We start from the raw sequence: 27,379 nt of genomic DNA on the forward strand, positions 1-27,379 counted from the left end.
ACAGAGCCATGAAGGAGCAGATAAAGATCAAATGGTGGAGGCTCGAGATCGGAGCCCTGTGGGACTCCAACCGATAAATCAGCTCCACCACAGCTGCAAACACCAACCTCCTGTAACTGTGTTTTAATGAACGAGGCTGTAATCAGTGACAGGAAGCTGCCGTCAGTCTGAGCTCAGGTTAACTCTCAGGTAAATGTCCAATTCAAGAGGAAGCAAACTATTTCCATTTAATCTGGAACTGAAGTAAATGTCTGCATGAGTGGGAAAGTTTCACTTATGAAGGAAGTGAATAAGTACAAAGTAAAATTCAGACAGAAACTCAAAGTCAGCTGATTCTTCGACAGGAAACACACTGAGAGAGGAGAGCAGATGGCAACACACACACACACACACTCGGGCAGATGGGCTGTGTGTGTGTGTGTGTGTTTGTTGTTAGCTCAACAGTTGCCAGTAGCACACACACATACAGCCGACAGCTCAGGTTACAAACAGCAGCAGAACTGACAGATGTTAGAACCTTCAGCTGCAGAAAACACAGGCTTTACATGTGTGATAGTGTTTCTGAACTCAAACTTAAACCTGATTTAAACGTGATTTAAACCTCATCACTAAATCCTGATCAGGACCTGTATTTATCAAACTGATAAAACTCAAACTTCTTCACTTTTACTCACAAATTTCAAAGTAAAATCAAACTAGTTTTGACTCTGAAAGTCAAAAACCTGGTTCAGAGTTGATTCTTCATGACTGCAGCTCAGAGACAGTCTGACAACAACAACAACAACAACAACAACAACAACAGTAATAATAAAAACCTGATCATCAGGACTTCTCAACTTTTATTTTGAAAGTCCACAGGATGTTTGAATGACTGACTTTCTTGTTTATTTGAGTGAATCTGACTCTGACCAATCACATCCCAGAAGACTGATGACCTTTGACCTGTGTGTGTGTGTGTGTGTGTGTGTGTGGATCTAAACTGTTTTTTCTAACGAGGTCATGAGATTGTTTTGATTGGTGGATTTTTTTTCTTAATGAGGGAAAACGAGCGACTAATTAGTGTGTGTGTGTGTGTGTGTGTGTGTGTGTGTGTGTGTGTGTCCTGGGATGAGATGTGTCAGTGTTTCTCTTTATGAGACTCTGGAGACTCTGGTGATTGTTGTGTGTGTTGGTGTCTCCTGGGGAGTTCAGAGCAGCAGCTGAGGTGTATCTACCTGTTGGGGGGGGGGGTCAGCTCCTGTCAGGGTTTCATGGATGTTCAGACTCTGACTGTTTGACTGTGACACTGAGGGAAAGTTAAAAACAGTAAAAACAGGAGGATTCTGAATGAAATTCTGTGCTTCTGTTTGCTCTGATGGATTCTGGAGGTTTATTTTGAAAGGGTGTCAGGAAGTCACGTGTGTGTCAGCTCTGACTCACTAACTCTGCTGAAAGTTCCTGCTTTAATATAAGTCTGTGTTTAATGCTCACGAGTCTGTATGGAGGAGCTGATGGAGGAGATGGAGGAGATGGAGGAGATGGAGGAGGTGATGGAGGAGATGGAGGAGATGGAGGAGGTGATGGAGGAGGTGATGGAGGAGGTGATGGAGGAGGTGATGGAGGAGATGGAGGAGGGATGGAGGAGATGGAGGAGGTGATGGAGGAGATGGAGCTGATGGAGGAGATGGAGGAGATGGAGGAGATGGAGGAGCTGATGGAGGAGCTGATGGAGGAGGAGGGGGGGGGGGGGGGGGGGAGGAGGTGATGGAGGGGGAGGAGGTGATGGAGGAGGTGATGGAGGAGGTGATGGAGGGATGGAGGAGCTGATGGAGGAGATGGAGGAGATGGAGGAGATGGAGGAGCTGATGGAGGAGGTGATGGAGGAGGTGATGGAGGAGATGGAGGAGGTGATGGAGGAGATGGAGGAGGTGATGGGAGGTGATGGAGGAGGTGATGGAGGTGATGGAGGAGCTGATGGAGGAGATGGAGGAGCTGATGGAGGAGATGGAGGAGATGGAGGAGATGGAGGAGCTGATGGAGGAGGTGATGGAGGATGATGGAGGATGGAGGAGTGATGGAGGAGATGGAGGAGATGGAGGAGGCCTCAGATTGGTCGGAGAACTTCTTTCACAGAAAGATGAAAATAATCTGCAGCCTCAGAGACGGAGCTGAGAGGTCAGAGGTCACACTGCGTGTGTGTGTGTGTGTGGTGTGTGTGTGTGTCAGCAGCTCTGACTGTGACAGGTGGAGAGGTGCATCATGGGAGAAGAGGCCATGCTCCAAAAATCGAGATCAACACACACACACACACACACACACACACACACACACACACTCCCTCTCTCTGTGATTGACAGCTCTGATGGTTCCTCTCTCGTTGCCCCGGTGACTGCGTCCCGCTCTGCTAGTTCGTCTCAATTGGCCGGAGCTGCCTGCCAATCAAACACACAGGCCATGTCCCCGCCCCCCGAGACCTGCAGCCAAACACATCACCTCCTCCTCCTCCTCCTCCTCCCCTCTCTCTCTCCTCCTCCCTCCTCTTCCTCTCCATCAGCTCCTCATCGTTCCCACAGCGACGACCACGAGGAGGTGATTGGTGCTGATGTGGACGACTGAGCTCAAACGACCAGAGAGGGAGGGGAGGAGGGAGAGAGGGAGGATGGAGGGATGGAGGGAGAGAGGGAGGATGGAGGGAGAGAGGGAGAGAGGGAGGGAGAGAGAGAGGGAGGATGGAGGAGGGAGGAGGAGGAGAGAGGGAGGATGGAGGGAGAGAGGGAGGATGGAGGGATGGAGGGAGAGAGGGAGGATGGAGGAGGGAGGGAGGATGGAGGGATAAAAGAAAGTAAAAAAGGCAGGAAAAAGAAAGAGTAGAGAAAAAGGAAAGAGGAGAGAACGAGTGAAATGATGATGAATCTTTTCTCCGTCACAAACAAACTTGTTGAAGGTCACAACATCCCTGTTTGTTTTACTCCCCCACTGACTCCCCCCTCATACAGTTTAACCCCCCCTCCCCGGCCTCCTGCCACCTGACGAGCTTTGAAGTGCTAACGAGCTGCTGCATCGCTCGCCCTGTCTACACAGAGAGAGAGAGTCTGACCGCCACGCTGCTTTCATTACAGGCGCCGCAGGGCTGCGTTCAAAGCTGCACGGGGGAGGAGGGGGAGGAGGGGGAGGAGGGGGGAGGGGGGAGAACAGAGAGGAGTGTGGCCACCGACAAACCTCACATCAGGTTTTTCTGTTTCTTGGGGAAATTCAGGTTCTCCCTCGTTAGAGCTCGTTAAGACTCTGAGGTTGCCACGGTGATCCTGTGATGTCAGAAGGTCATGAAACAAACACACCTGTTTATTTTTCTACAGGTGTCTCACTGAAACAGCAGCTACACCTACACCTACACCTACATCTACATACAGTTGTTGCTGTTACTGTTGCTGTTGTTGCTGTTGTTGTTGTTGTTGTTGTTGTTGCTGTTACTGTTACTGTTGTTGTTGTTGTTGTTGCTGTTGTTGTTGTTGTTGTTGTTGTTGTTGTTGTTGTTGTTGCCTTTGAGCTCATGGTTACAACACAGGAAGTTGTGTACATTGATGTATGTTTAACGTTTAAAGTTGGGGGAGCACTGCTGCGGCAACATGGACGCCAAAACAAGCCACAGAGGCTAACAGTTAGCATGCTAGCAGGTGACAAAGAAGGAAAAGATGAGGCTGGTGTAGAAAAAAAGACAAATTACAGCTGTCAGCAGTCTGAGGTCAGATGAGGATGAGGTGATGGAGGGATGAGGGTCATATTTCCTCCGTCTCGTGTCTCTCGTATAAACTCTGAGTCTAAACTGTCTGTAAGCTGATTTCAGAGGAGGAGGTTTGTAATTCCAGGATTTTGTGCGGCAGCGGTGTAAAGTGTAAAGTGTAGAGTGTGAAGCGTTGCGGCTGCCGGTCGTTTGCCAGCGCTGAACCAGCGTCCGGCCGGACTCACACTTAATAGGAGCGATAAAGAGGCTGCCAGCTGGCAGGAAAACCCTCCACGACCTCCTCTGTGAGCCCTGATAGCTCCCAAATCCTCCAGAGACCAGAGGAGAGAGAGGGGGGGGGGGGAGAGGGGGGAGGACACTTACACATGTTCAATAGTTTTCCAGGATGACACACTGGTTTCCAGTCCTGGAACAAAGTTTTCCAGGACCCCCATCAGGACCTGGATTCACTCACAACACATGCAAAAATCCCTTCCTGTTGTTTCCAATTTGGGGAAAATCCTCAGCCTTGATCCTTGAACCTTCAAAACCTGGATTTGTGCACATTCAAAACTTTTTCTGGACAACTTGTTGTTTTCCAGGACATTTTTGTCCTGTTTTCAAGGACTTTTCCAGGACTTGACACCTGCCTTGAAGAAAGTAACATGCCTTGAATTTACACACATATACATTCAAAACTTTTCCAGGACAAAACTTATTTTCCAGGACTTGAATTCAGACCCTTGAACATTCTGAGAAGAAGCTTCAGTTCACTTTGTTCAACTCATGAAGAGGCCCCCCCCCCCCACACACACACACTCTGAACAGCTCCACTGAAGAAGGATGATTGACAGGTCTATAGATAATAAAGGGCCAGGCAGGGCTCCGGGGCCAACAGGGGCCACATGGGGGGGGGGGGTCACTGTGTGTGTGTGTGTGTGACAGCGGCAGCTTCGTATTGTTGATATTGTTTTTGACTGAGGGGGGAGGCAGAGGGGGAGGGGCAGGGTCAATGATATGGGTGTGGTGTGGGGTGGGGGGGCAGATTTGATTGACAGTTGGCAGATTTCTGGGTGAGTCTGGATCCTGTCCCCCCGATACTCTGAGTCCAGTCTCTGTCCTGGTGTTGACTCAAACCTTACCTGACCTTTGACCTTCACCTCACCCTGAGCACTGAGGCATTCTGGGTAATCCTCCCGTCCCCTGTGTTCCTCAGAGGAGGAGGTGGATCAGTTTCACCTCCCTGCGTCTATTTCAGAGACGGGTGGAGGTTGTTGGAGCCATGCTAACAGTTTCCATCCGCCTCCAGTGTTTGTGCTAAGCTAGGCTAACTCCAGATCAGTCTTACACAGCTCAGATTTCCACAGTGAACATGTGGCTGCTACTGCTGAGTGTGAACTCTGAATACTCTGAATATTACAGCGCTCAGGAATGTGTGAGCTGCAGACGTCCTGTCAGTGCTGCTGTAACGTCTCTGACAGCAGCTGCTCTGATCGACACACAACCAGGAAGTTACACACTTTACAGGCTGACACCATGTGGAACAAAACCCCTTTAACAGCCTGTTCAAGGTGGGAACACTGCAGAGTTACTCCACCTCACCTCTGTAGAAAAGCTTCAGAGCAGAGATGATTTCTGTTTTACTTCATAGACATGGAACTAATGTTTCTGCTTCTGTTTCTGCTGCTTCTTATGAAGGGAACACCATCAGCCAGTCCTGGATTCTTGATCCATCAAAACCTGGATTTTTTGCATGTTCCAAACTTTGTGTGGAGCTGAAGACTGGAACAGAAGAGGTGTCATTATTTTACTGAGCAGGACGACGAGGTTGAAGGTGAAGCAGGTTTCTGCTGCTGAGCAGGAACAAGGAACTGCTCTGGTGACTTCGATGTGTGTTGATGAAGGAGTGATGCTTTCAAAGGCTCGAGGAGTTTGTGGAACCTGAACACACCACACCTGGTCTGGGTTTTTTAACATCATTTTGGTTTGGTGTTAGACGACGTCTCGACTGATCGACTTTAATTAGTTTGATTATGTGACTTCAACAAGTGATTAAAAGGCTCATCCCTAGTTTTTAGTCTAGTTTTAGTTTTAGCTCGACTGTAACAGATCAGACCTGGAAACACAAACGTCTGTTACTGACTGAGGGATGAAGTTACACCACGGTAACGTTCTGGACAAACTTCGATGTTTCATCAGTTTTCCCTCCCCAGACGTGAATGAACTTTCTCTCTGACTGATCATGTTTCAGCTCAGTCGTCGACATCGTGGGTATAAATGAGCCTCGTCTTAGTTTCACACTTTTCTTTTGTCTGGCAGAAACAGAAGAACATGTCAGAGAGGAGGAGACAAGCAACAGATAAAGGACTGAAACCGGTTCAGGGTTAGGTTCAGACCTGGTCTGAAGTTCTGTTAAATTAAACTTGTTATATTCAGAGGATGAACCCTTCAGACAGTAATGATCTTTCCTTTAGCGCCACCTTCAGGACAAACATTACGCGTCTTTGTAGACCAGAAGAACAAAACCTCGGTGTCTCCCTCCGCTGAGTCCGGCTGAGTTTAAAGGTTTATAAAACTCACAAACTGGACTTCACGACTGTGGGAAGTGATCGCAGCTGTTTTACCCTCAGTCATGAGGTAAACAGCAGAAACTCAGTCTTCGTCTTATCTCCAGGGAACGTGAGCTTCTCTCAGGAGTCGAGTCAGGTTCAGGTTTTTCTGTTGCTGCCTCATTCAGATGAATCAGAGCTGTCTGTTTCCCTTCAGTCTGAACACAGCTTCAACTCTGCTTCATGTTTTCTATCATATTTACTTCATCATTCACAAACAGGTTTTCAGTTTAGTTTGTTTGAATTTTGGGTTTTCTCCTCGACAAGACGATGACGAGGGAGAAAGAGGAGGTTTGTCTTTATGATAAAAGACAGAAACCTGTGTGTGTGTGTGTTGGACAGGTAGGATCAGGTGTTCAGACAGCAGATCAGATAGTTTTGTCTTGTAGCTTGTAGCTTCTTGTCTGAACCTGAAGGAAACACTGTGGCTATTGTAGCTGAGGCTGTCAGGACAGAGTCAGGTTACACTAACACACACTAACACACTAACACACACACTAACACACACACTAACACACACACAGTAAGTGAATGGGCTGCAGAGTATCTCCAGAGGGCATCGATCATGTGACTGTGGGACAGAAATAATAAAGCTGCTGCTGTGGGAAAATCCTGCTCCGTGATGGACGGAGGATAATTCAATAACCACAGGTGATTAAAGAGCTTCACACAACACGACTGCTCCACTGAAAGAAGAAAACAACAGAATAAAAGAAACTGTGTTTGACCACCAGGGGGCGACAGCTGCTGAACTTAAAACTACAACAAACTATAAAGTTTAGACCTGGTTTGGTCCAGTATTTAGACTTGGTTTGGTCCAGTATTTAGACTTGGTTTGGTCCAGTATTTAGACTTGGTTTGGACCAGTATTTAGCTCTGAGTTTGGTCTTGGCGTCATGAATAATCTGACTCAATCATAAACTCCTGTGATAAAAACAATATTCATGTTTTGTCCTATAAACTGGATAAATGTCGTCAGAGTTGAGAAAACATTGGTAAGACAAGGCTGGTCCGTGTTTGTAGATGTGGTGCACAGGCCGGTCTGGACCCTCCCCCTCAGTCCAGACCACCTGAGCAGAATAAACCTGGTTCCTGAGCCTGTGTTTCACATTAACACTGTGCTGATTGTGTCCGAGCAGATCTGAACATTAATCTGTCAGCGCCTCAGTTTGCTTCAGTTTGGAGAATCATCAGCGTGTCGGCAGGTCTGACAAACGACCTCAACCCGTCCCCGTCCATGCCAGACCTGGATCCAATCCACCTGACCTTCAGAGACCTGCACAGATTAAACAGTAAATCACAGTGAGGCATGCTGGGAGCTGTGACATCACAGGTGTGGAGGCTGAAATATATTTTCCGCTGGAGAGAGAAGAGACAGCTGCTTGGAAAAACTCCAAGACATCTGAGTGAGGAAAGAAAGAGGACGGAGACCTCGGCCAGTGTGAGACACCTGTTCAGGGTCTGTCAGCAGGACCAGGTTAAATCCAGTCCAGGTTCTACTGAGTCCTGGATTATAACACACTCAGCAGATTGTGATTGATTTGTCATCAAGGAAACGAAGGAAGCAAGGAAGGAGGACAGGTTGTAATCCAGCTGTGGTGAACATCAGGACAAAGGTGGCTGTGTTTGGAGCTGACTGAGGTGTGATGGACTCCTACAGGCAGCTGTAAAATCATTAAAATAAAGAGGGTGAAGTGTTGTTTCCCTGGAATCTGAACTGACAGGTTGATGAGCAGCTGGTGGAGCTGATTCTCCAAACGCACTGCAAATGATAATGGTTTAAATATGGAGAGAACAGTCTTTCCTGAAGACTTCCACAGTGCTGACCTCAGCTGTTCACATGAAGACTGACAGATGAAGCTGTGCTCAGTGTCGTCAGATCAGAAACTGAGATACACTGAAGGATAAACCTGAGAACCATTTATTTCTGCTAATATCTGTTTATATTGTGGAAAATGAAATATGCTGGTTAGCCAGGACACAGCACAGTGCTGCAACAATTTAACAAGACCTGGTAAAAGCCTGGTATATCATTATGAAATCAAACCGTGGAGTTCCTCTCCTGCCGGGCTGCTGACAGTGTTGTCAGTTGGTGTCAACTCTCAGCTCTCAGCAGGTAGAACACCTGAGCTGAGAGCATCAGAGCAGGCAAACAAAAACAAGTCTTACTCCCAGATGACGTGAGAGAAACTGTTTACACCGAATCATCTTGGTAGAGCGATGGTCAACAGGAAAAGTCTGACAGCCGGTCGACCAGCGGTTTAACTCTAAGTTTGTGGAGGTTTCTAATGAAAGGACATCAGAGATAATCATACCAAAGAAAGAACGTCATCACAGATACAAATGGCTGAAATGAGTTTCCTCTGCAGGTGTCTCAGAGACACGGTGAAGAGCTCCTTCATGTTGAACAGAGCCGGTTGAGGTGGTTCAGGTATCTGATCGGGATCCTCCTGGACACCTTCCTCTGGAGGTCCTGCAGGCAGGTCCCATCAGGAGGAGACTCCAGGGTAGACCCAGAACTCTCTGGAGGGATTATATATCTCACCTGGTCTGTGAATGCCTCAGGATCTCCTCGGAGGAGCTGGGAAACGTTGCTGGGGAGAGGGACGTCTGGAATACTCCTCAGTCTGCTGCCACCAGGATCTGAACCCGGATAAAAGAAGGAAAATGGATGGATGGACGGACAGATTCTTTATTGTCCTCCATGAGCTGCTGCTGCTACAGTAACTGACTTCCTGTCACACCTGTCCCTCTTACCTGACACTGCCTCTTCTGCCTCCTCAAACCTCTGTGACCTCTGGACCTCAGCCGACAGACTCTCAGTTATTTGCCTGGGAGGAGTTCAGACATCAGTTTTTGTTCTGAACTGTCAGATTAACGTCTCCTCTGCTGCTTGATGTTAAAGTCTCTTCACTGTGTGAAGGCTCCATCCTCCGTCTGCGCTCGGCCTAAACGATGCCGATGATGAAGACGATGATGGTGGTGAACCCGGTCACCCTGCGGCCTGCTGGGACGGACAGAGAGCCTCCCTCCATTAGAGAGATGAGTGATGATGTGAGAGCTGAGGGGACAGAGTTCACAGTGAACGCACCGCCCGCTCTCTGAGCTGTTAGTCACTCGATCCCTCGGCTAACTCAGTTAGCCTGCACTTTGCTAATGGTGTTAGAAAAGACAAAGAGGGCGAGGCGGAGGAGAAGCTCTTCCCTCCGTCCTCTCTCTCTCCATCAGGATCGTTTTCATTCAGCAGGATGTTTCCTCTCAGAGCTCCAGCTGCTCTGATCCACCTCCCAAACTCAATCAGGACGACGCCCTGATGCTGCGTTCAGGTCACACAGGAGTAATCAGCACTGTGATTCAGCAAACCAACAAAGTCTGGAGTCAAACTTTAAGTGTTTTAAATCATTAAAGGTTCTGTCTTTGTACGGAGGACCATTAGTGACAAACATCACTGCTTTGTAGGTTTTTATCACAGTCCCAGGAAACTAAAGATACAGAGGGTGGGGGCTGTAGGGAGGGTGGGGGTGAGCTTTATTAATATTACAAAAATAAAAAGACATTTGTCAGATTTTAAAGGTCTCATAGATATTGATGACTCTGTGCTGAACATTACACCACATTATCCAAACGTAGATCAAAAATAATAAACATGCACCTTATATTTATTTTAGATTATCAGCTCCTAATTATTTAATGAGATTTTTATGTTAAAATAATGAGATCCAGATCTCATCAGTGTCAGATAATGAGTCAAAAACTTAAGTTGTAGATTTTGGTGAAACTTTGTGTGATAGAATCTGAACATCTAAAATGTTTTCACACAATCACGTAAATAAACACTTGACTTGTTCTTTATGCTGATAGATATACACACAGAACTATCACTCGGTTCAATTAAATCATTTTAACCCCAAAAAACAAAGTTAGAGGTACGTTATTTCAGACCCAAATGTTGTCTGCAGGTGAGAGAATCTGAGAGGCAAAACTGAGGGAAAAGGAAATGAGTCAAAGCTGCTGTTTTCTCTGAAGTCTGAATTTCTGAGCTCCCAGTTAAAAGTTTGAACCTGACATCAGAATCCAAGATGGCTGCTCCTCATCAGCAGCAGTGAACTCTCTGCTAATGTTCCTGTTTATAGCAGCTCAGTCTCATTAGTTTACATGAAGTCAGTCAGACACAGAGAACTGTTCAGGTTTATCTGTGGACATGTTGCTACGCTGTTTGTAGAGCGATGTTAGCAACTGTTGCTAACAACAGCTAGTCTGAGATACGACTGAATCAGTTCACCTTCATGGTTTAATGTTCCAGGTTTGAAATGTGAACGTCTGTTTAAGGTGGAGCAGATTAGTTTTAAAGATGCAGCAGCAACAACAAAGTCTTTCCTCCATGTTTTACTGACCTCTGACCTCTGATGAGAAAGGAACGAACCTTTCTCTCCTGTGAACTGTGGAGGATGAGAACCTGAGGGAGGTCCTGACTCCCAGAGGGTCAAACGGACAGTAGGAGGTGGTTTGGAGCAGTCCTGTCTTTTAACAGGGACTGTGGCATAGAGAGAGCGCCCCCTACAGGCTGCTCTAGATATGAGCCTTTGTTTCTGTTTAGTATTCACCTTGATGTTTCTGTATCAGAATCAGTTTGATTTCATGGGTTTTTAATTTGAGGCCAGTAAACAGTGAATCATCTCATCACACCCCCCCACCCCACCCCCCCTCCCTCTGTCAAACATGTTTTTTATTGTTAAATGAGAGCGGAGCTGAATTTAAAACCAGCTGTGATTAACCAGCATGGCTCAGCCAATCAGAACGCAGCGCGAGAAACCAAATCAGTCAGTTCAAACCTCATTACCAAAATCCAAATTAGCTCTGTTGATTGGGCGGCCCGCCCCCCCCTCCCTGTGAGGGACAAAGGGTTTTTACTCCACTGTTGTTGTTCTTTGACTCACATGAATATTCAGAGCGACATGAAGTTTGATTAGTTTGTTTTCAGAGATCAATTGTTGAATGATTATCATTTGTAACAGGGAGGTGAGATGCATCTGTCACTGTACGACGGCTTAAATTAAATTATGTAAATTACAGAAACAGTGACGGAGCAGCTGTGAGGACGAATCATGAAGAAACACAAAACACTGCTCTCTGATTCACTCGACATGTTTCTATCAGGCTCTTTATTTCTCTGTCAGAGGAAACTTTATTTTACTGTGTCGACTGCAGACTCAGTTCTGAGTTCTGTAGACGTCAGGTTTTCAGTTTGGACAGAAACAGTTCATGTTTGGAGTTTAGTCCTGCAGCAGCAGATCAGTGGTCAAACAGCAGAGACGTCTCACTGATGAATTCAGCCGATAAAAAGACAAAGTGTTCTGATCTGAGTCAATGCCCAGGCACAACAGAGGTCAATAAGTCTTTGATGTAATTTGGAGAATGGCCATTTAATGCTTTAAAAGTGATGAGAAGAGTTTTTAAATCAGTGCAGAAAGTGTCAGGCAGCGATCAGGTTTCCTCTGAGGTTTCCTCTGTGAACCACAGCTTCTCTGAGCTGATCACTTTAATTAAACTGACAAGCTTTGATCAAATCATTTATTGATAACAAATCAGTCTCTCACTGATCGCTGTAGTTCTTCTTCAGCGATGTTTAGGACCTGCAGTGGCAGGAGCTGACCGACAGGGGGAGCTCTGAGCAGGAGGAGGTGGTGGAGGAGGACCAGAGCTGGACCTGGTGGTTTTTATGTTGCAGGATGAGATCACAGCTACAAAACTATGTGGACCTGTTATAAAAGAAAGTGGCGGGAACAGGTGAGTGTGTAGAGTCACTGGAGGGTCCAAAGAGCAGCATGAGGAACCAAAGCCACTGGCGCTAGGACCCTGGGGACGTCAATTATAGTGGGACAGGTGAATGCGGAAGTGTTTTGGTGGTTTGGGGGAGGAGCGCGTGAGTTGGCGCCACAATACGAAATGTTTAGAGATGTTGAGGATGTTTAGTCTCAGAGGAGGTCAGTCTGAAGCAGGTGTGCAGGTGAGAGCCAGGTGTGTGGAAACTGTAACCACCCCTCACCGCGGCCACAGGAGGGAACTGGACCGGATCTCTGCAGAGACCAGAACAAGAGTCCAGAGTCAGTTCAGGTCTTCAGACCGCTGATGTCACCTGTACTCACCTGTAAGATGGCCGCCGTCGGATCGCGGGAGGTTCGTTCGGCCGGTGAGTCCAGAATCCTCTTCTGATTGAGGCGGACCTTCGAGTTCGGCGATTTTCGGACAGTCGAAGGTTTCCGGAGCGGTCCGGAGGAGCTGTGGAGGCACTGATGGAGGTGAAGTGAACCTGAGCTCTGGTTTAAATCCAGGTGTGCGGTGACATACGTCATCCAGGTGAGAGAGACAGGTGACAACAAACAGGATCTAAACGGTAAAACGTTACACGCGGTTTATAAAGTCGGTTTCAGGGAGAGCGTGATGTTTCTTACGTCACAGTGTCTTACCTTTACCTGTCTGATGTTATCTCATCATCACTGGCTCAGACTGATGTGGTCCGGGGTTCAGGTGTGTGGTCCAATGGGAGGAGAGCGTCTCCACATGTGAGACGTGTTGTTATTGGTTCAGGTTGTGTTTGTAGATCTGTTGGATGGAGGTTCAGTATTTTAAACCAGTTCTGGTCTCACTCTGATCCACGTTTTGTTTCGACCTGCTCTTCATGGAGAATCAGTCTGAGTGTGTTTTTAGTTTCTACGAGAAAATCTGATAAAGAGGAAGAATTAAAGATGAGGAAGCTGCAGCTCCGAGTGAGTCTGCAGGGACCGACCTGCTGGGTAGGAGAGCGCTCGCTTTCTCTTCCACTTACTCCCAGACGGGCGGGGTAATAATGACACCAGCTCTGCGTGTGTGTGTGTGTGTGTGTGTGTGTGTGTGTGTTAATGATTTCAGCCTCATTAGTTTCTCTGAATCTTCGTCTCTGTGGATCTGAGCTGTGAAACGTCTCGTCCCAGTCGTCACCACAGACTCCTGTTGTTGTTGTTACTGTTACTCAAACATCACGTCTGCTGAAACACAACTGCTACACAACAGAGTCACTGTTATTCACAGTCTGAGTGTCAGTGGATCTTTAAAATGACGTGAACAACCTGAGCAGGAGGTAAAACAGGTGAAACATGATGTGAAGGTGTGAGACAGTTCCAGGTGAAGCAGTGGAGGTGTCAGTGGACACAGGTCAGGTGAAGGTGAAGTGCAGCTGATTATTACTGTTTAGTGGGAAATAAAACAGAGATGTAATAATCTAATTTAATTTAGGTTGTTTCTGACTCAGTAAAGTTATTGTGAAGAATCAAGTTCAACTTTTTGATCTGTGCGATCGATAGGATGCGATCACTGGACTGACCCTGACCTGAGCTTCAGGACTGAACTCACAGGATTCAAAGACTCAAAGACTCTTTTGTGTGCACTGCAGTCAGGAGGTTTTGTCCTCTCTGTAACTGGAGCTCCTTTGTCTTCACATGTAGTCATCTTGTACTCTGTTGTTGTCCCTGTTTTCTGATTTATCTTGTGTTTATGATGAATTCATGTGTTTCTAACATCAGGCTGAAACTAAATTCTCCCTGTGGGAGAATAAAATCTGACTTGACCTGCAGCTCTCTGTTCTCACCATGAGTGACTCACAGTTACGTCTTGTGAAGCGACATCTAGTGGCCATTGCAGTTATGACATGTATAAGCAGATGTTCATGGTAGGAGGAGGTTGAGGTCGGTTCCTGTTTGAAATGATAATCTTTGTTTCTTTCACGAGCAGTTTTAGCCTAAACCACGATGTTTCTTAAACCAAGTACTTTTTATGCCTGAACCATGACGATGAAGCTGAGGTGATGCCTGCTGCTGGTAAACTGTTGTGGGTTGTATCTGAGGACTTGAATGGTGGTTTAGGTTGACGGACTTGTTGGGCCTAGACCACCACCTAATGGTCCGAGTGATTGGATCTCAGTGTGTGTTGGGTTCATTCACCTCCACCTGGAACCAAACATATCAAAAAGCTTTCCTGCCTCATTAAGAGATTATTTTTGGGTTTGACAGTTTAGAATGTCCGGTCTTGGTCTCTGAACCTAAATGAATGAAACCTGAATTCTCTAACCACCTTGTGTTCTGCTGCTCAGGTTCTTCCGGGGAGACTACACGGTGGAGGTGGCCATCAACGACTACCTGGACATCTACTGTCCTCACTACGAGGTGCCGGAGGCGGCCGAGCGCATGGAGCACTACGTGTTGTACATGGTGAATTACGACGGGTACACCACCTGCGACCACCACAGGAAAGGCTTCAAACGCTGGGAGTGTAACCGACCGCAGAGCCCCAACGGACCGCTCAAGTTCTCCGAGAAGTTCCAGCTTTTCACGCCATTCAGCCTCGGCTTCGAGTTCAGGCCGGGACACGAGTACTACTATATCTGTAAGTACTGCACACTGAGTACTACTGAGTACTACTGTTTACTACTGACCTTTACGGAGTCCTTACTACCAGACTCCATTGACAAAAACCAGAATTTAACACAGGAGCTGCTGGAATACCACTGCCTCCATCTGTTAGTGTGTCTGTGTTACTGTGTGGTACTTTTACTTCAGTAAAGTATCCGATTACTTCTCCCACCACTGAAAGTCACACAGTAACACAGACACACTAACAGATGGAGGCAGTGGTATTCCAGCAGCTCCTGGTTAAATCCCTGTTTTTCTCTATGGAGTCTGGTGCTGATATATAGAGATGTTTCTGGTTAAACTAAAGGATCTGACTCTTTAATAAGAAGCTCTGTCTCTGGAGGAATCCTGTCATCATGTTGTCAGACACTGAGAACAACCTGAGTCTGTCAGTGGACGGACTCTGACGTGGACGATCGTCTGTTGATTAAACTGCAGCAGCTGTTGTTCCTGATCAATACTGATCAATACTGAGCTGATTCTGAAGAGTTTTAACTCTATCAGTTTCAAAGGTCACAGAATATTAGACTCCCTGAACCTGGTCTGGATCAGTCTCCAGGTCTCTGTGCAGCAGGTTTGAGTTGGTTTTCCTTAGGTCTTGGACCAGGTCATAAAATGTGGATTTGGAAACCCCCCCCCGCTGTCTGTGTGACCTCACAGGGCCGGTGTGTGTGTGTGTGTGTGTGTGTGTTCATCACTGGCTTTTAAACATGAGGTGCTAAAAGCTGTCATTAGCAGCCCTGTGCTCGCCCCCCCCCCCCCCCCTCACAGAGAGACAAACGGCCTAGTGTTTTAATGACACACCCCCCCCTCCCCCCCCCCGCACTGCCTCAGTAAACAACATGTTGATCAGACAGGTGGATTAGTTTCTCTCCTGATGGAGGTTCAGGTTAATCGTCCTCTGTCTGCAGGTACAGAGTGAGGGTGACCTTGTTTCATACCCCGGTGTGTCCCTGCCAGGTGGACGTTAATCTTCATCCTGACGAATCACAGAATCATTTATCGCCTTTTATTTTATTAGTTAACATGTTTTTCATCCTGAACACGTCGTACAGATAGTTTCTATTTTTATTTAGTCGTCACATTTTTTCAGAATCATAATTAATATTTTTCAGACATTTAAATTATATTTTTCAGAGGTTTAATTATATTTTTTCAAATATTTTACTAATATTTTTCCGACATTATTTTTCAGAGGTTTTATGTTTGGGAGGTTTTATTGTGTTTCTTGTGTTTCAGTCGTGGTCTGATCGACTCAGCAGGTTTATCAGCAGAGATCAACAACATGTAGTTAGAGTGAAACACACAGAAACAAGCTGCTGTCATTATGGTGTGTGTGTGTGTGTGTGTGTGTGTGTGTGTTTCTGTCTAGACATAATTTGTCTCCAACCTGGAAAAAATTTCCTAAATTGTGGCTCATTTGGGCTGAAAGGCTTCCAGCAGAGACACAGGCAGTTTGTTTTAAATGACACTTAATGACTGTGTGTGTGTGTGTGTGTGTGTGTGTGTGTGTGTGTGTGTGTGAGCTGCAGGTCAAACAGCTGCTGGATTTTTTCTTTAAAAGCTTTTAATTCAGATTTTTTAATGTGAAACCATAAAAAGTTCAAACGCTGTGTTTTTGATCATAAAGGTTTTTTTTTTTTTAACATTTTTAGAATTTTCTTTATTTAAAGATAAAATCTGTTCTTTAGTAAAAAGCTAAAAAATAACCCCAACAAGTTGTTTGTGGTTTGATTATTATATTTAAATAGTTTTATTTGTGATTTTACTTTGAGATCAGTTTCAGAAACGCAGCTCTGATTCTTCTGTGGAGACAGTTTCACATTTTCTTTGTCGACGTCTTAAAAAAAAAGTTGAAATTAAATTCAGAGTCTTTGAATTCTTCTTTTATCGTCCGTGTTTTATTTTTTTGTTTCTCGTTGGTTTAATTGCGGTCGTTTCAGGACGTGACTGAGGAGTCATTGATTTTCATCTCTGTAAAAACGGCTTAGTTTTATTCCAGAAGCAGCTGCAGTGAAAGAAACGCTCTGTTTACGTTGTTGAGGTTTGTCGTCTGATCAGTGACCGAGGACGAGATTCAACAATCAGACTGACGATGACGACAGAAACACTGAGTCCAGGAGGGAGATGATCAGCTCTGTGTGTCTGTATTTTCTGATGGTTTGAAAAGAGACGTGTTTGTGACGTGTGTTTGTTTCCTCTGCAGCGTCTCCACATCCAAACCTGGCTGGGAAACCGTGTCTGAAGCTCAAAGTCTACGTCAAACCAACCAGTGAGTCTCCTCCTCTTATTATCATCAAGCCAAGATCCAACAGATTAAACAGATTTCATGGGACCAGGTCACGGTCAGAACGTTCGCTTCAGTCCTGAACAACTTTAAATGACTTTCACTGAAACATGAAACAGGCAAGAGCTGAGGAGTTTTCAGAGGATTTTAACAGTTAAAATAAAAGTAAGATTTGTTTTACTGTTTAGTCAAAAAGTCTCTAAAAAAAGTATTTGACACCAAAAACTGAAAAATCTATATTTTACATTTACTAAGACTTCAGGAATATTCGAGGACTCTTCAGTCAGAAGCAGCTTTATTTTACCTGAAGCCTTTTTCCACTGATTATCAGGTGATGCTCCTGTTTGATAAAAATCTGTCTCTGTAGGAATCCTGTTCATAATGTTATCAGAGACCTACGATCAGAGTCTGAGACAAAAGCAAACAACTGAGATTTTAACAGATCTGAACCTGAGTCCTGTTTTCCAGCTGCTCGTGGATCATTATCAGACACTTTGTTTAAAAATGAAACTTCACCTAAAACAAATATTATTTATTAAGATAAACATTGAATGTTTGTAGTTTCATTTTAACAGTTTTAATAAAAACAAGAATAATATGAAGAGTTTATACTGATGTGTTAATGACGACACGGCGTCTGTTAATTATTCTGAAGCCGTCGTATAGTTTCATATAGTTACGCCGCTTCTTCTCTGTGTCGCCGGCTAACATCAGTTCTTCATGTGTTCACCTGTGGCTCTGCCTCAGTGAACGGCTGCAGTCACACCTGAGTGTGTGTGTGTGTGTGTGTGTGTGAATATACCGTCCTTCACCTGACGCTCAGAGCACCAGGTACGACCCGGCATCAGGCCGGTCTGATCCCTGCAGGTTCAGGATCAGCAGTGAGAGTAGAATCAGGATCTGTTCTCCAGTGGACGTTTGAAAATGTAACCATGACTCAGCTTTATTTATCTAACTGCACTGTTTTAATGAACGACTGATTTATCCAATAATCAGCTCAGGTGCTCTCAGTGCAGCCTCAGTGTATGAGAGAATAAGAGCCAGGTTAAAAAACAGTGGAGTCGTCTTTTACCTCAGGCTGTGAGAGGTTCAGCCTCAGTATAATAATCTGATAATCAGTGGAATAAAAAGCTTCATGTGTGTGTTCATAAACTCCTGCTGGTTGATATAAAACTGTAAATGTCAGTTTGAAGCAGAGGAAGTGTGAAGACTCACAGCTGTCACAGTGAAGGTGTTAGAGAGGAGTTGAACTGTCTCTGCAGAAAACAGCATCGACACATTAACAGCGTCAGCGGCAGGAAATCCTCCGCTCTGCTCGGCGTCGGCTGATCGCTCCGTGAGCCGCAGGATTTCACTGAGCAGGAAGAAAAGGTGTCGACTGGACGAGGAGGTGGAGACGCTGTTTGTTCTGAAACAGTCGAGCTGTGAATATTTACAGGAGAGGAGGAAATTATTTTCTCCAAATCCCTCTGACAAACGCAGCGTTTACACTGCTCTTAATCTGATTCTTTCACAATAAAAGTCTTTGTGTAGCAGGAAAATCAAACAACAGGAAATATTAGAACCAAATTAATTAGCTGCTTTATAACAGAGACAGAGAAAGATTCAATATTAATTCATGGAGACAGAAGTTTGCAGCATGAATGGATTTCTGAATGGATCTCCAACTCCTTACCCCACATAATCCATCCATAGTTCAGTGTTATTACGATTAAATAAAGGAATTAACTTTGTCAAAGGAGACTTCTGAAACATCTGAAATATTTCACGTTTGGTTTTTTATTTTTGAGTTTTGTTCCAGTAAAAGAGAAAAAAGATTGAGATGAACTTGAGTTTAATTTCATTTAGATAATATTCAATTTAAAGGCAGAAAACACAGTGACAGTAAACGCCTCTTCAAATCTGATTGAATCAAACTAGTTCATCCAATGAGTCGTCTGATCACATCTAAAGTCAATGTTTAAAAATTCATTCAAATGTAATATAAAGTCTCATATATTACTAATAACATTAAGTTAATTCTAAGATAGTTCTAACATAGTGTTAAATACATCATTAATAATGTTAATTCTAAATAACGTCATGTATTAGTAATGTTAAAGTTAAGTCACAGTGTTAACTAATTTACTGTTTGACTCAGTGAGATGAACCTGACTTTATTTTCTCTTCATTTGAATCAATTTAAAATGAAAACTGTTGATGTCTTTTCTTCTGCTTCATCTGATCACATTTAACAACAAGGTTTATTTTATTAAAACATCTGAACAGTGAAGTAATAAAAGTCTGGAATTAAAATGACATTTTTACAAACTGAATTATCAGTAAAATAATGTTAAATGTTATTACAGCTAATGTAACGCTACAGTTAATAATATGTTCAATAATGTTACAGTTAATTTCAAGTAATAACATCAAGAATATTATTAGTAATGTTTAAGTTGATTTTACGTCGCATAATGTTAATTATATTTCTAATAATGTTCATTTTAAGTAATACAATATTAATATATATTACTGATATATATTACCGATGTTAAAGTTAAGGGACATAATGTTAAACATAATTTTCATAATATTTAAGTAACATTATATTAATTATATGAGAAATGTTACAGTTAATTAGGTTACATAAAATATACATATTATATAATTACTAAGTTTATTACTAATAAGGTTACAGTTAACGTTACAGTGTCAAATATTTCTAATGATAAATTTAACTAGCAATGTTGAAGTCAAGTGAAATAATGTTAAATATATTTCTAATGTTCAGTTTAAATGAAATAATGTTAAATATGTTTCTAATGTTCAGTGTAAGTAATGTTAAATATATCGTAGAATCAGAGTTTTTTTTGTCTCTTGCAGGAAATTGTGTTGCAGTGACTCAGTTCACATATACAAATGAAATAAAATGAAATAAAGTAATAACAAAGTAATAGCAATAATAAAACCCACAATCTTAAAAATATGAAAATCCACCCATCGGTACTAAAACGATATGTACATATTTAGTATTTGGATGCTGTTTCCAGTGAATTTCAGGTTGGTGTTAATTGTAGTGAAACATCTGTAGCTGTGAACCTGATGCTGTGAACTGGTCCAGATGTGATTTGTATTCTCATGCGTCCTCTTGTAGATGACTCCGTGTACGAGTCTCCGGAGCCCTTCCTGACGGACGACACCACCGGCGGCTGCAGCCTCGCTCTGCCTCGCCTCTCCCTGCTCTTCGCCATGTTGCTCGTCCCGCTCCTCGTCTTCATCTTCGCCTCCTCATAGCACCTCCTCTTCAACCTCCTCCCGTCGCTCTGAGGAGAAACAACCGACCCGAGGCAGGAAACCGATCCAGCTCCCCCTTCCTGACCTCTGACCTTCACCTTAAGTCCGCTCAGCAGCTCAGCCAATCAGAGGAGGCAGAGGTCAGATGATGTTTAAAGCTCCTACAGAGCTGTGAGTGGACTCCATTAACTCCCATGTTAAAGTCACCACAGATCCACTGGATGTAACGAGGTTACTGAACATACGTCCGACCTCTGCTCACTCACGTTTCTACAACGAATTAAAGCAAACTTAAAGAACCACAGCAGAGTATTTTACTAAACCTACAACCTCCCAGAACATGACGCTTTTTAAATTCCTGTTCAAAGAAATCTGGATCAGATGAGGAATTAGATGCATAGTGTTCAAGTTATTATGAAATATCAGATGAGATGTTTGATCCACGTCTTGAGCACAAGACTGAAAATGTTCCAGGATTCTTCCAGAGCTCATACGATGAGGAACAGGAGCACGTTGTTATTTTGTTTACTCACAATAAAAAATATCTTTTAGGACTTTGTACAGATGTAGAACAAGATAATAATGTTTGTACAAATTAAAAAAAAGATTTTTTTTATTGTGTGTGCTCTCTCATCAGTATTTGTACGAGTCCTATTACATAGTGTTTTTTAATCTTGTGCTCAGGACGTCGTCTGATATTTCAGACTGGATCATTTGTGTAAAACCTGAACCTAAAAATAAAAATAACGCTCAGAACATCAGGGACCTCACAGACTGAACATCACAAATAACGACTTTTTGAACAGAATGAAAAGCTGCTTTACATTTAAACTTTAAATTAACAGTTTGAGGAGAATCAGACTTCACTGATTTGTATAATTAATGAGTAGAAATCAAAGATTGGCTTTGCAACAAACTGCAAACAAAACAAATTATATCAGATAAAGATGAATAAACTGTGCAGATCTTTTTTTCAGATCTAGTTCTCTAATATCTTTAATATGAAATATTTTGCACCAGATATTTTACAGTTTGTCTTGTTCCTAAACCTGCGAGTAAAAAGACAGTTTAGAGTAAATCAGCTAAAACCTGAAGCTCTCTGAATGAGTCTGGTCCAAAACGAACAACATGATGAGTGTGAACATGGTGGTCGATGGAGTCCAGCTTCAGTCTGTTTGGACAAACCAAAACAGAAACACGTCAGAGACTGAACTCATCAGGCTGATCTTCATCCACAGTCTGCAGCAGGACCAGGTTCTCTGAGGATCCAGCTTCAGGAAACATCCAGTCCATCTCAGACCTTTTCACTGATGATGACGGTCACAGAAATCAGCCACAGCTGTTCATCGGGTCAAACCCGTCAGTCCTGGTTTCTCTGAACTATGCAGAACAAAGTCACCATTCAACCTGGATCCAATAACAAGGTTCAGCTCTCACGTCTTCACCTCAACCTTCTCCCTGATCAATCAATCAATATCTGACCAGAACAATCTGATTCTCAGACGCTGTCTTCACCTCTGTGTTTAATGCAGCTTCCTAATCACCTCAATATTCAACATCAGGCGGCTTCGAACTCGAGTTTTCACTAAAACTAATTTAGCATGATTACATGGTTTCAGATCGGGGGGGAGAACCGGGTCCAAAGTAACAAGTCGACTTTCTCTGAGCTCTGAGATGTCCGACTGTGTCAGCAGGAAGTGAACACAACACTCAAACTGAAAAAGTAACTCAAGCAATGATTTTTTTTTTAAATGACAAGTTTGTGTTTATTGTCTCATGAGTCAGAAACTTGATCTACTGACAGATTATTGATTATTGATCAGTGTTTTTCAGTGTGGACTCAGGTTTAAATGACTGACACCTCCACCATAACAAATGTTACAGCATTTATCAAAGTGTTAATGAGCTGATCTTTATAGGCACTGAAATTTAATCAAAATTTAACATTTAGTTATGAAGCTAACATGATACGTTTACAGTTACACATTAACATTTTAATCAAAACAAGATCAATATAAAAAATTACAGATTATTCCAAAGCTGTTTGACTCCTTTTCCGTCTGTCACAGTTTCTTTTAAAATAACATTTATCTGCAAAGCGTCACTTTGGACCAGGTTCTCTCCGACAGACCGGGACAGATTCACTGAATCCTGGACGTGTTTTAACAAAATCAAAATGAGCTGCAGAGAACCAGAACAACAAGCCGATTTCTTCATGGAGTTAATGTTGATTAGTTCTAGAAACATCAGTGGTTCGTTACTGAAACGTTCAAACATTATTTATCATTACGATTTTCAGATCCAGACTTGAGCCCTTATCAGAGCTGTGGATTATTTCGACTGAAATCATCATCATCAGTTTCAAATATTAAAATAGAAAAAAAATAAGATTAGGCTGAAGCCTCTCTCTCTCTCTCTCTCTCTCTCTCTCTCTCTCTCTCTCTCTCTCTCTCTCTCTCTCTCTCACTCACTCTCTCTCCCCCTCCCTCCCTCTCTATGTCTCTCGCCCACCTCCAGCCCTGCAGCAGCAGACGGCCTTTTTCATTTCTGTAAATCTGCCAAAGACTCTTGTTAAACTTTTCTATCGGGCGCTTCTCTAGAGGACGGGAGGGGGGGGTAAAGTCATATAGCAGCTATTGGGGGCGTGGGGGGGTGGGGGGGTATCTGAAGGGGAGGAGTCAGGTTAACTTTTTTTTCTAAATCATGTTGTTTTGTTGTAAAAATACAAACGAATGTTCTGCGCAAAATAAAAACGAAAAATGGCCTTTTTTCCCCACTGGTGCTGAATTTTTAGAGACTGACGAACAGCGACACCGTGTGGCCGAGGTGAACATCTTCATCAAGTCCCACGTATTTTTTTCCTCTTCATCTCTTCATACCATCCCTCCATCTCTGCCGATGGAGGGGGAGCGTGTCCTTGTGTGTGGACGAGTAGGGGCATGCTGGGAAATGCAGTATATATAACGAACGCACTGTGACGGAGGACGGACAGATGGACGCTGTAGCACTTGGACTCCTGTGGAGAAGGATGGAAACAAACTCATGTTTCCTTGTCAGGTTTTTATTTTACGTTTGTGCCATTTTTTTCCGTTTTAAAAAACACAGGAGTAAAATTCATATGAGATATGAATTCATCAGTGGAGATGAGAAGGAATCAGTCTGATGTTTGTTGTTGTTGTTGCTGTTGTTGTTGTTTTTCTCCTTTTTGTTCCTGCTTGCATCACAATGCATTCTGGTCCTTGTAGTCCCGTGTGTCCCGGTTCAGTTGATGAATAATATTCAGTGGGTTCTCCAGCTCGTCATCCGTTTTCTTTGTTGATTTTCGTGTGGATGGAATCAGTTTGTCGTGGCTGTAAGAAATGTTAAAGAACCTGGAGGAAGGAAAAACTACAGAAAAAAAGTTCTGGTGGTGGTTTTGTGAGTGGGAGTGAGACCTCCCTGCTGTCTCTGGTTTACAATATCTCTGAGCTCAATCATATGACAAGTAAATGTTTTTCTACGTTCAAATGTCTGCATATTCTATTCTTTGAAAGACAAAAAATCTGTTTTTGTATATTTTCTTATTGGATGCTTATAAAGTCCTGTTGTAAAGAATGCATTTATCTGATTGGCTGAAGAGCTAATGAGGGGTCAGAGGTCATCAGGCCTTTTCAGGACATTTTTTTCCTGCGCTGCATGAGCAGGAAAAACAAAAACCTAAGAATACATTTACTGAATTTACTTTGAAGAAGATTTCAGAGAGAAAATGTTATGACGTGTATGAATCTGTGTTTGATAAATTCACCACCAATAAAAAAAGTTCCACTAAAAAATATTTTTTCACTTTGTCTTAGTTTGTTCCAGATTTTTTAGATGATATGTAAAGTAGGAGTAAAGTGTACAGTGGAAAGTCAGACCACAGAGGAAGAAATACCTGGTTTATGTGAGGATCCATCAGTCAGACAGAGAGTAATCAGATTACTGTCTCAGCTCACCTCACTGATCAAACATGGCGGAGTATTTATGGACTTTTTATATTTCCTGCTACTTTCTACTTTTACTCACCACAGATTCAACATTTATCACGTGATCAAAGCTGCTTCGCCACAGGAGAGCTGCACTGCTATTGGCTGCTTCATCCTCTTCCTCTCTGTTTCATTAAGGTGAAAAGTATTTTGATGATAAATTGCATTAATAGTTATAAAACACGATATTCCGCATGACTACTTTTTGACACTAGAAATCCACTTTACTAATAATATTTTGATAATATTTTGAGGCGTCAAGACCAATCAGAGGCAGTTACTAGGTGGACCAGAGTCAGCTGGCCAACTGACGTTTTTTCCTGCTGTTGTTGGTGGAAAAATGAAGCTGGAAAACGGATTAAAAACAATGTTTGAACCGTTGCCTCTGTTTGTCGGAACCGTGAGAAAACTTAATCACAGAGGAAGCCTGGATATTAAAACAAACTGTGGAGCTGCTGTTTGTCGAACAAGAGTGAGACTGGACACTGAACACATCTGCGGTGCAAAGGTAAGGCTAAGGAGCAAACTAGTTAGCAGTTAACATTAGTCTTCTCTTTCAATGACATCTTTTGACCTTATTTTCATTTTCAGTTGTTTTCAAAGCATGGCTAAGAGTGCATTTGTGTTTCAGAAATAAGATGTCAAAGTAATCTGTTTCCAGATGTAGTTTGCATCATTAATTGGGGTTAGGGTTACTGCTTTTAGCGAGAGGGTAGGGTTAGGGTTACAGTTTTTAGCCAGAGGTTAGGGTTAGGGTTAGAGCTTTTAGCCACATTTAGCCAGAGATTAGGGTTAGGGTTACAGTTTTTAGCCAGGGGTTAGGATTGGGGTTTGGGTTAGGGTTAGGGTTAGGGTAGAGTTAAGGTTAGAGTTACAGTTTTTAGCCAGAAGTAAGGGTTAGGGTTACAGTTATTAGCCACTTTTAGCCAGAAGTTAGGGTTACAGCTTTTAGGGAGGAGTTAGGGTTAGGGTTACAGTTTTTAGCCAGAGGTTAGGGTTAGGGTTAGGGTAGGGGTAGAGTTATAATTAGGGTTAGGGTTAGTTTTTAGCCAGAGGTTAGGGTTAGGATTAGAGCTTTTAGCTGCATTTAGCCAGAGATTAGGATTAGGGTTACAGTTTTTAGCCAGAGGTTAGGATTGGGGTTTGGGTTAGGGTTAGGGTTACCGTTTTTAGGCAGAAGTTAGGGTTAGGGTTAGAGCTTTTAGCCACATTTAGCCAGAGAATAGGGTTAGGGTTACAGTTTAGAGTTAGGGTTAGGGTTACAGTTTTTAGCCAGAAGTTAGGGTTAGGGTTAGGGTTACAGCTTTTAGCCAGAAGTTAGGGTTAGGGTTAGGGTTACAGCTTTTAGCTTCAATTATACTACAGCTCCAAGTAGAGGGTTAGGGTTAGGGTTAGGGTTACAGTTTTTAGCCAGAAGTTAGGGTTAGGGTTAGGGTTACAGCTTTTAGCGAGAGGTTAGGGTTAGGGTTACTACTTTTAGCTTCAATTATACTACAGCTCCAAGTAGAGGGTTAGGGTTAGGGTTAGGGGTTAGGGTTAGGGTTAGGGTTACAGTTTTTAGCCAGAAGTTAGGGTTAGGGTTAGGGTTACAGCTTTTAGTGAGAGGTTAGGGTTAGGGTTACTACTTTTAGCTTCAATTATACTACAGCTCCAAGTAGAGGGTTAGGGTTAGGGTTAGGAGTTAGGGTTAGGGTTAGGGTTACAGTTTTTAGCCAGAAGTTAGGGTTAGGGTTAGGGTTACAGCTTTTAGCCAGAAGTTAGGGTTAGGGTTAGGGTTACAGCTTTTAGCCAGAAGTTAGGGTTAGGGTTACAGTTTTTAGCCAGAAGTTAGGGTTAGGGTTAGGGTTACAGCTTTTAGCGAGAGGTTAGGGTTAGGGTTACTACTTTTAGCTTCAATTATACTACAGCTCCAAGTAGAGGGTTAGGGTTAGGGTTAGGGTTACAGTTTTTAGTGAGAGGTTAGGGTTAGGGTTACTACTTTTAGCTTCAATTATACTACAGCTCCAAGTAGAGGGTTAGGGTTAGGGTTAGGGGTTAGGGTTAGGGTTAGGGTTACAGTTTTTAGCCAGAAGTTAGGGTTAGGGTTAGGGTTACAGCTTTTAGCCAGAAGTTAGGGTTAGGGTTACAGTTTTTAGCCAGAAGTTAGGGTTAGGGTTAGGGTTACAGCTTTTAGCGAGAGGTTAGGGTTACTACTTTTAGCTTCAATTATACTACAGCTCCAAGTAGAGGGTTAGGGTTAGGGTTAGGGGTTAGGGTTAGGGTTAGGGTTACAGTTTTTAGTGAGAGGTTAGGGTTAGGGTTACTACTTTTAGCTTCAATTATACTACAGCTCCAAGTAGAGAATAGTTGGCATTTATGCATTATAAAATCATTTTTGTGATATTAATTAGAAAATAGATAAATTCAACTCAAAAGTTATGTGACAAAACTTTATTGATTCTGATATAGACAACATTTTAAAAAATCACAGCAAAGATAATGACAGATGTTTGAACACTTGGACACACGTTTCTGTCACCCCACATTTAATGTAGTGATGAGCACACATGATGTTATGCTTGTTAAAGACTGTTAAGAACATTTAACTACTGTTGTTGTCCTCTTTAGGTGATGCAGTCTTCTCCTCCTGCACAGACAGAGCATGTTAATCACAGAAACTGCCCAAAGCTGAAATTTTCTTACAAAAATAAATAAAGTACAAAAAACCCCCAGTAATTATCCCTAAAATGCCTCTATTACTACACACAACTTCTCCTATTCTAGTTGCTTGTAGTATTACAAAATACCTCTTACATTTGAGAGACAATAAGGTATTTTTTACAGTGACTACATGGGAGACAATGACAATTTTCACATTTTTTTGACCCCTTACTATACTATGACATTTTTACATTTTTGTGACACCCTACTATACTGTAACATTTTTCGAATTTTTTTAACCCCTTACTATACTATGACATTTTTTTATTTTTTTTTTATTTTTTTTTTTTTTTTGACCCTTACTATACTATGACATTTTTTGAATTTTTTTTGACCCCTTACTATACTATGACATTTTT

General features: G+C 43.1%; 1 protein-coding gene across 2 annotated transcripts in view; it reads left to right on the top strand.

Annotated features, from left to right (window-relative positions):
• LOC108874303 (ephrin-A2) overlaps positions 1-24,130 on the top strand; it is a 62,743-nt gene extending 38,613 nt beyond the window's left edge. Inside the window, exons 2-5 of one of the 2 annotated variants that reach the window (XR_007812737.1) lie at positions 14,435-14,727; positions 16,960-17,025; positions 20,177-20,456; positions 21,555-24,130. Coding sequence is in view for 1 of the 2 variants with exons in the window: in XM_018662742.2 (XP_018518258.1) it covers positions 14,435-14,727; positions 16,960-17,025; positions 20,177-20,316 (499 nt within the window). In the remaining variant the exon portion in view is untranslated. Of the gene's footprint in view, positions 1-14,434; positions 14,728-16,959; positions 17,026-20,176 lie in introns of both variants that reach the window. The other variant, XM_018662742.2, reaches the window with a different exon arrangement.
• Positions 24,131-27,379: the final 3,249 nt, after the last annotated feature.

This window comes from Lates calcarifer, unplaced genomic scaffold (genome assembly GCF_001640805.2).
Source record: "Lates calcarifer isolate ASB-BC8 unplaced genomic scaffold, TLL_Latcal_v3 scaffold_36_77, whole genome shotgun sequence".
Taxonomy (NCBI): domain Eukaryota; kingdom Metazoa; phylum Chordata; class Actinopteri; family Centropomidae; genus Lates; species Lates calcarifer.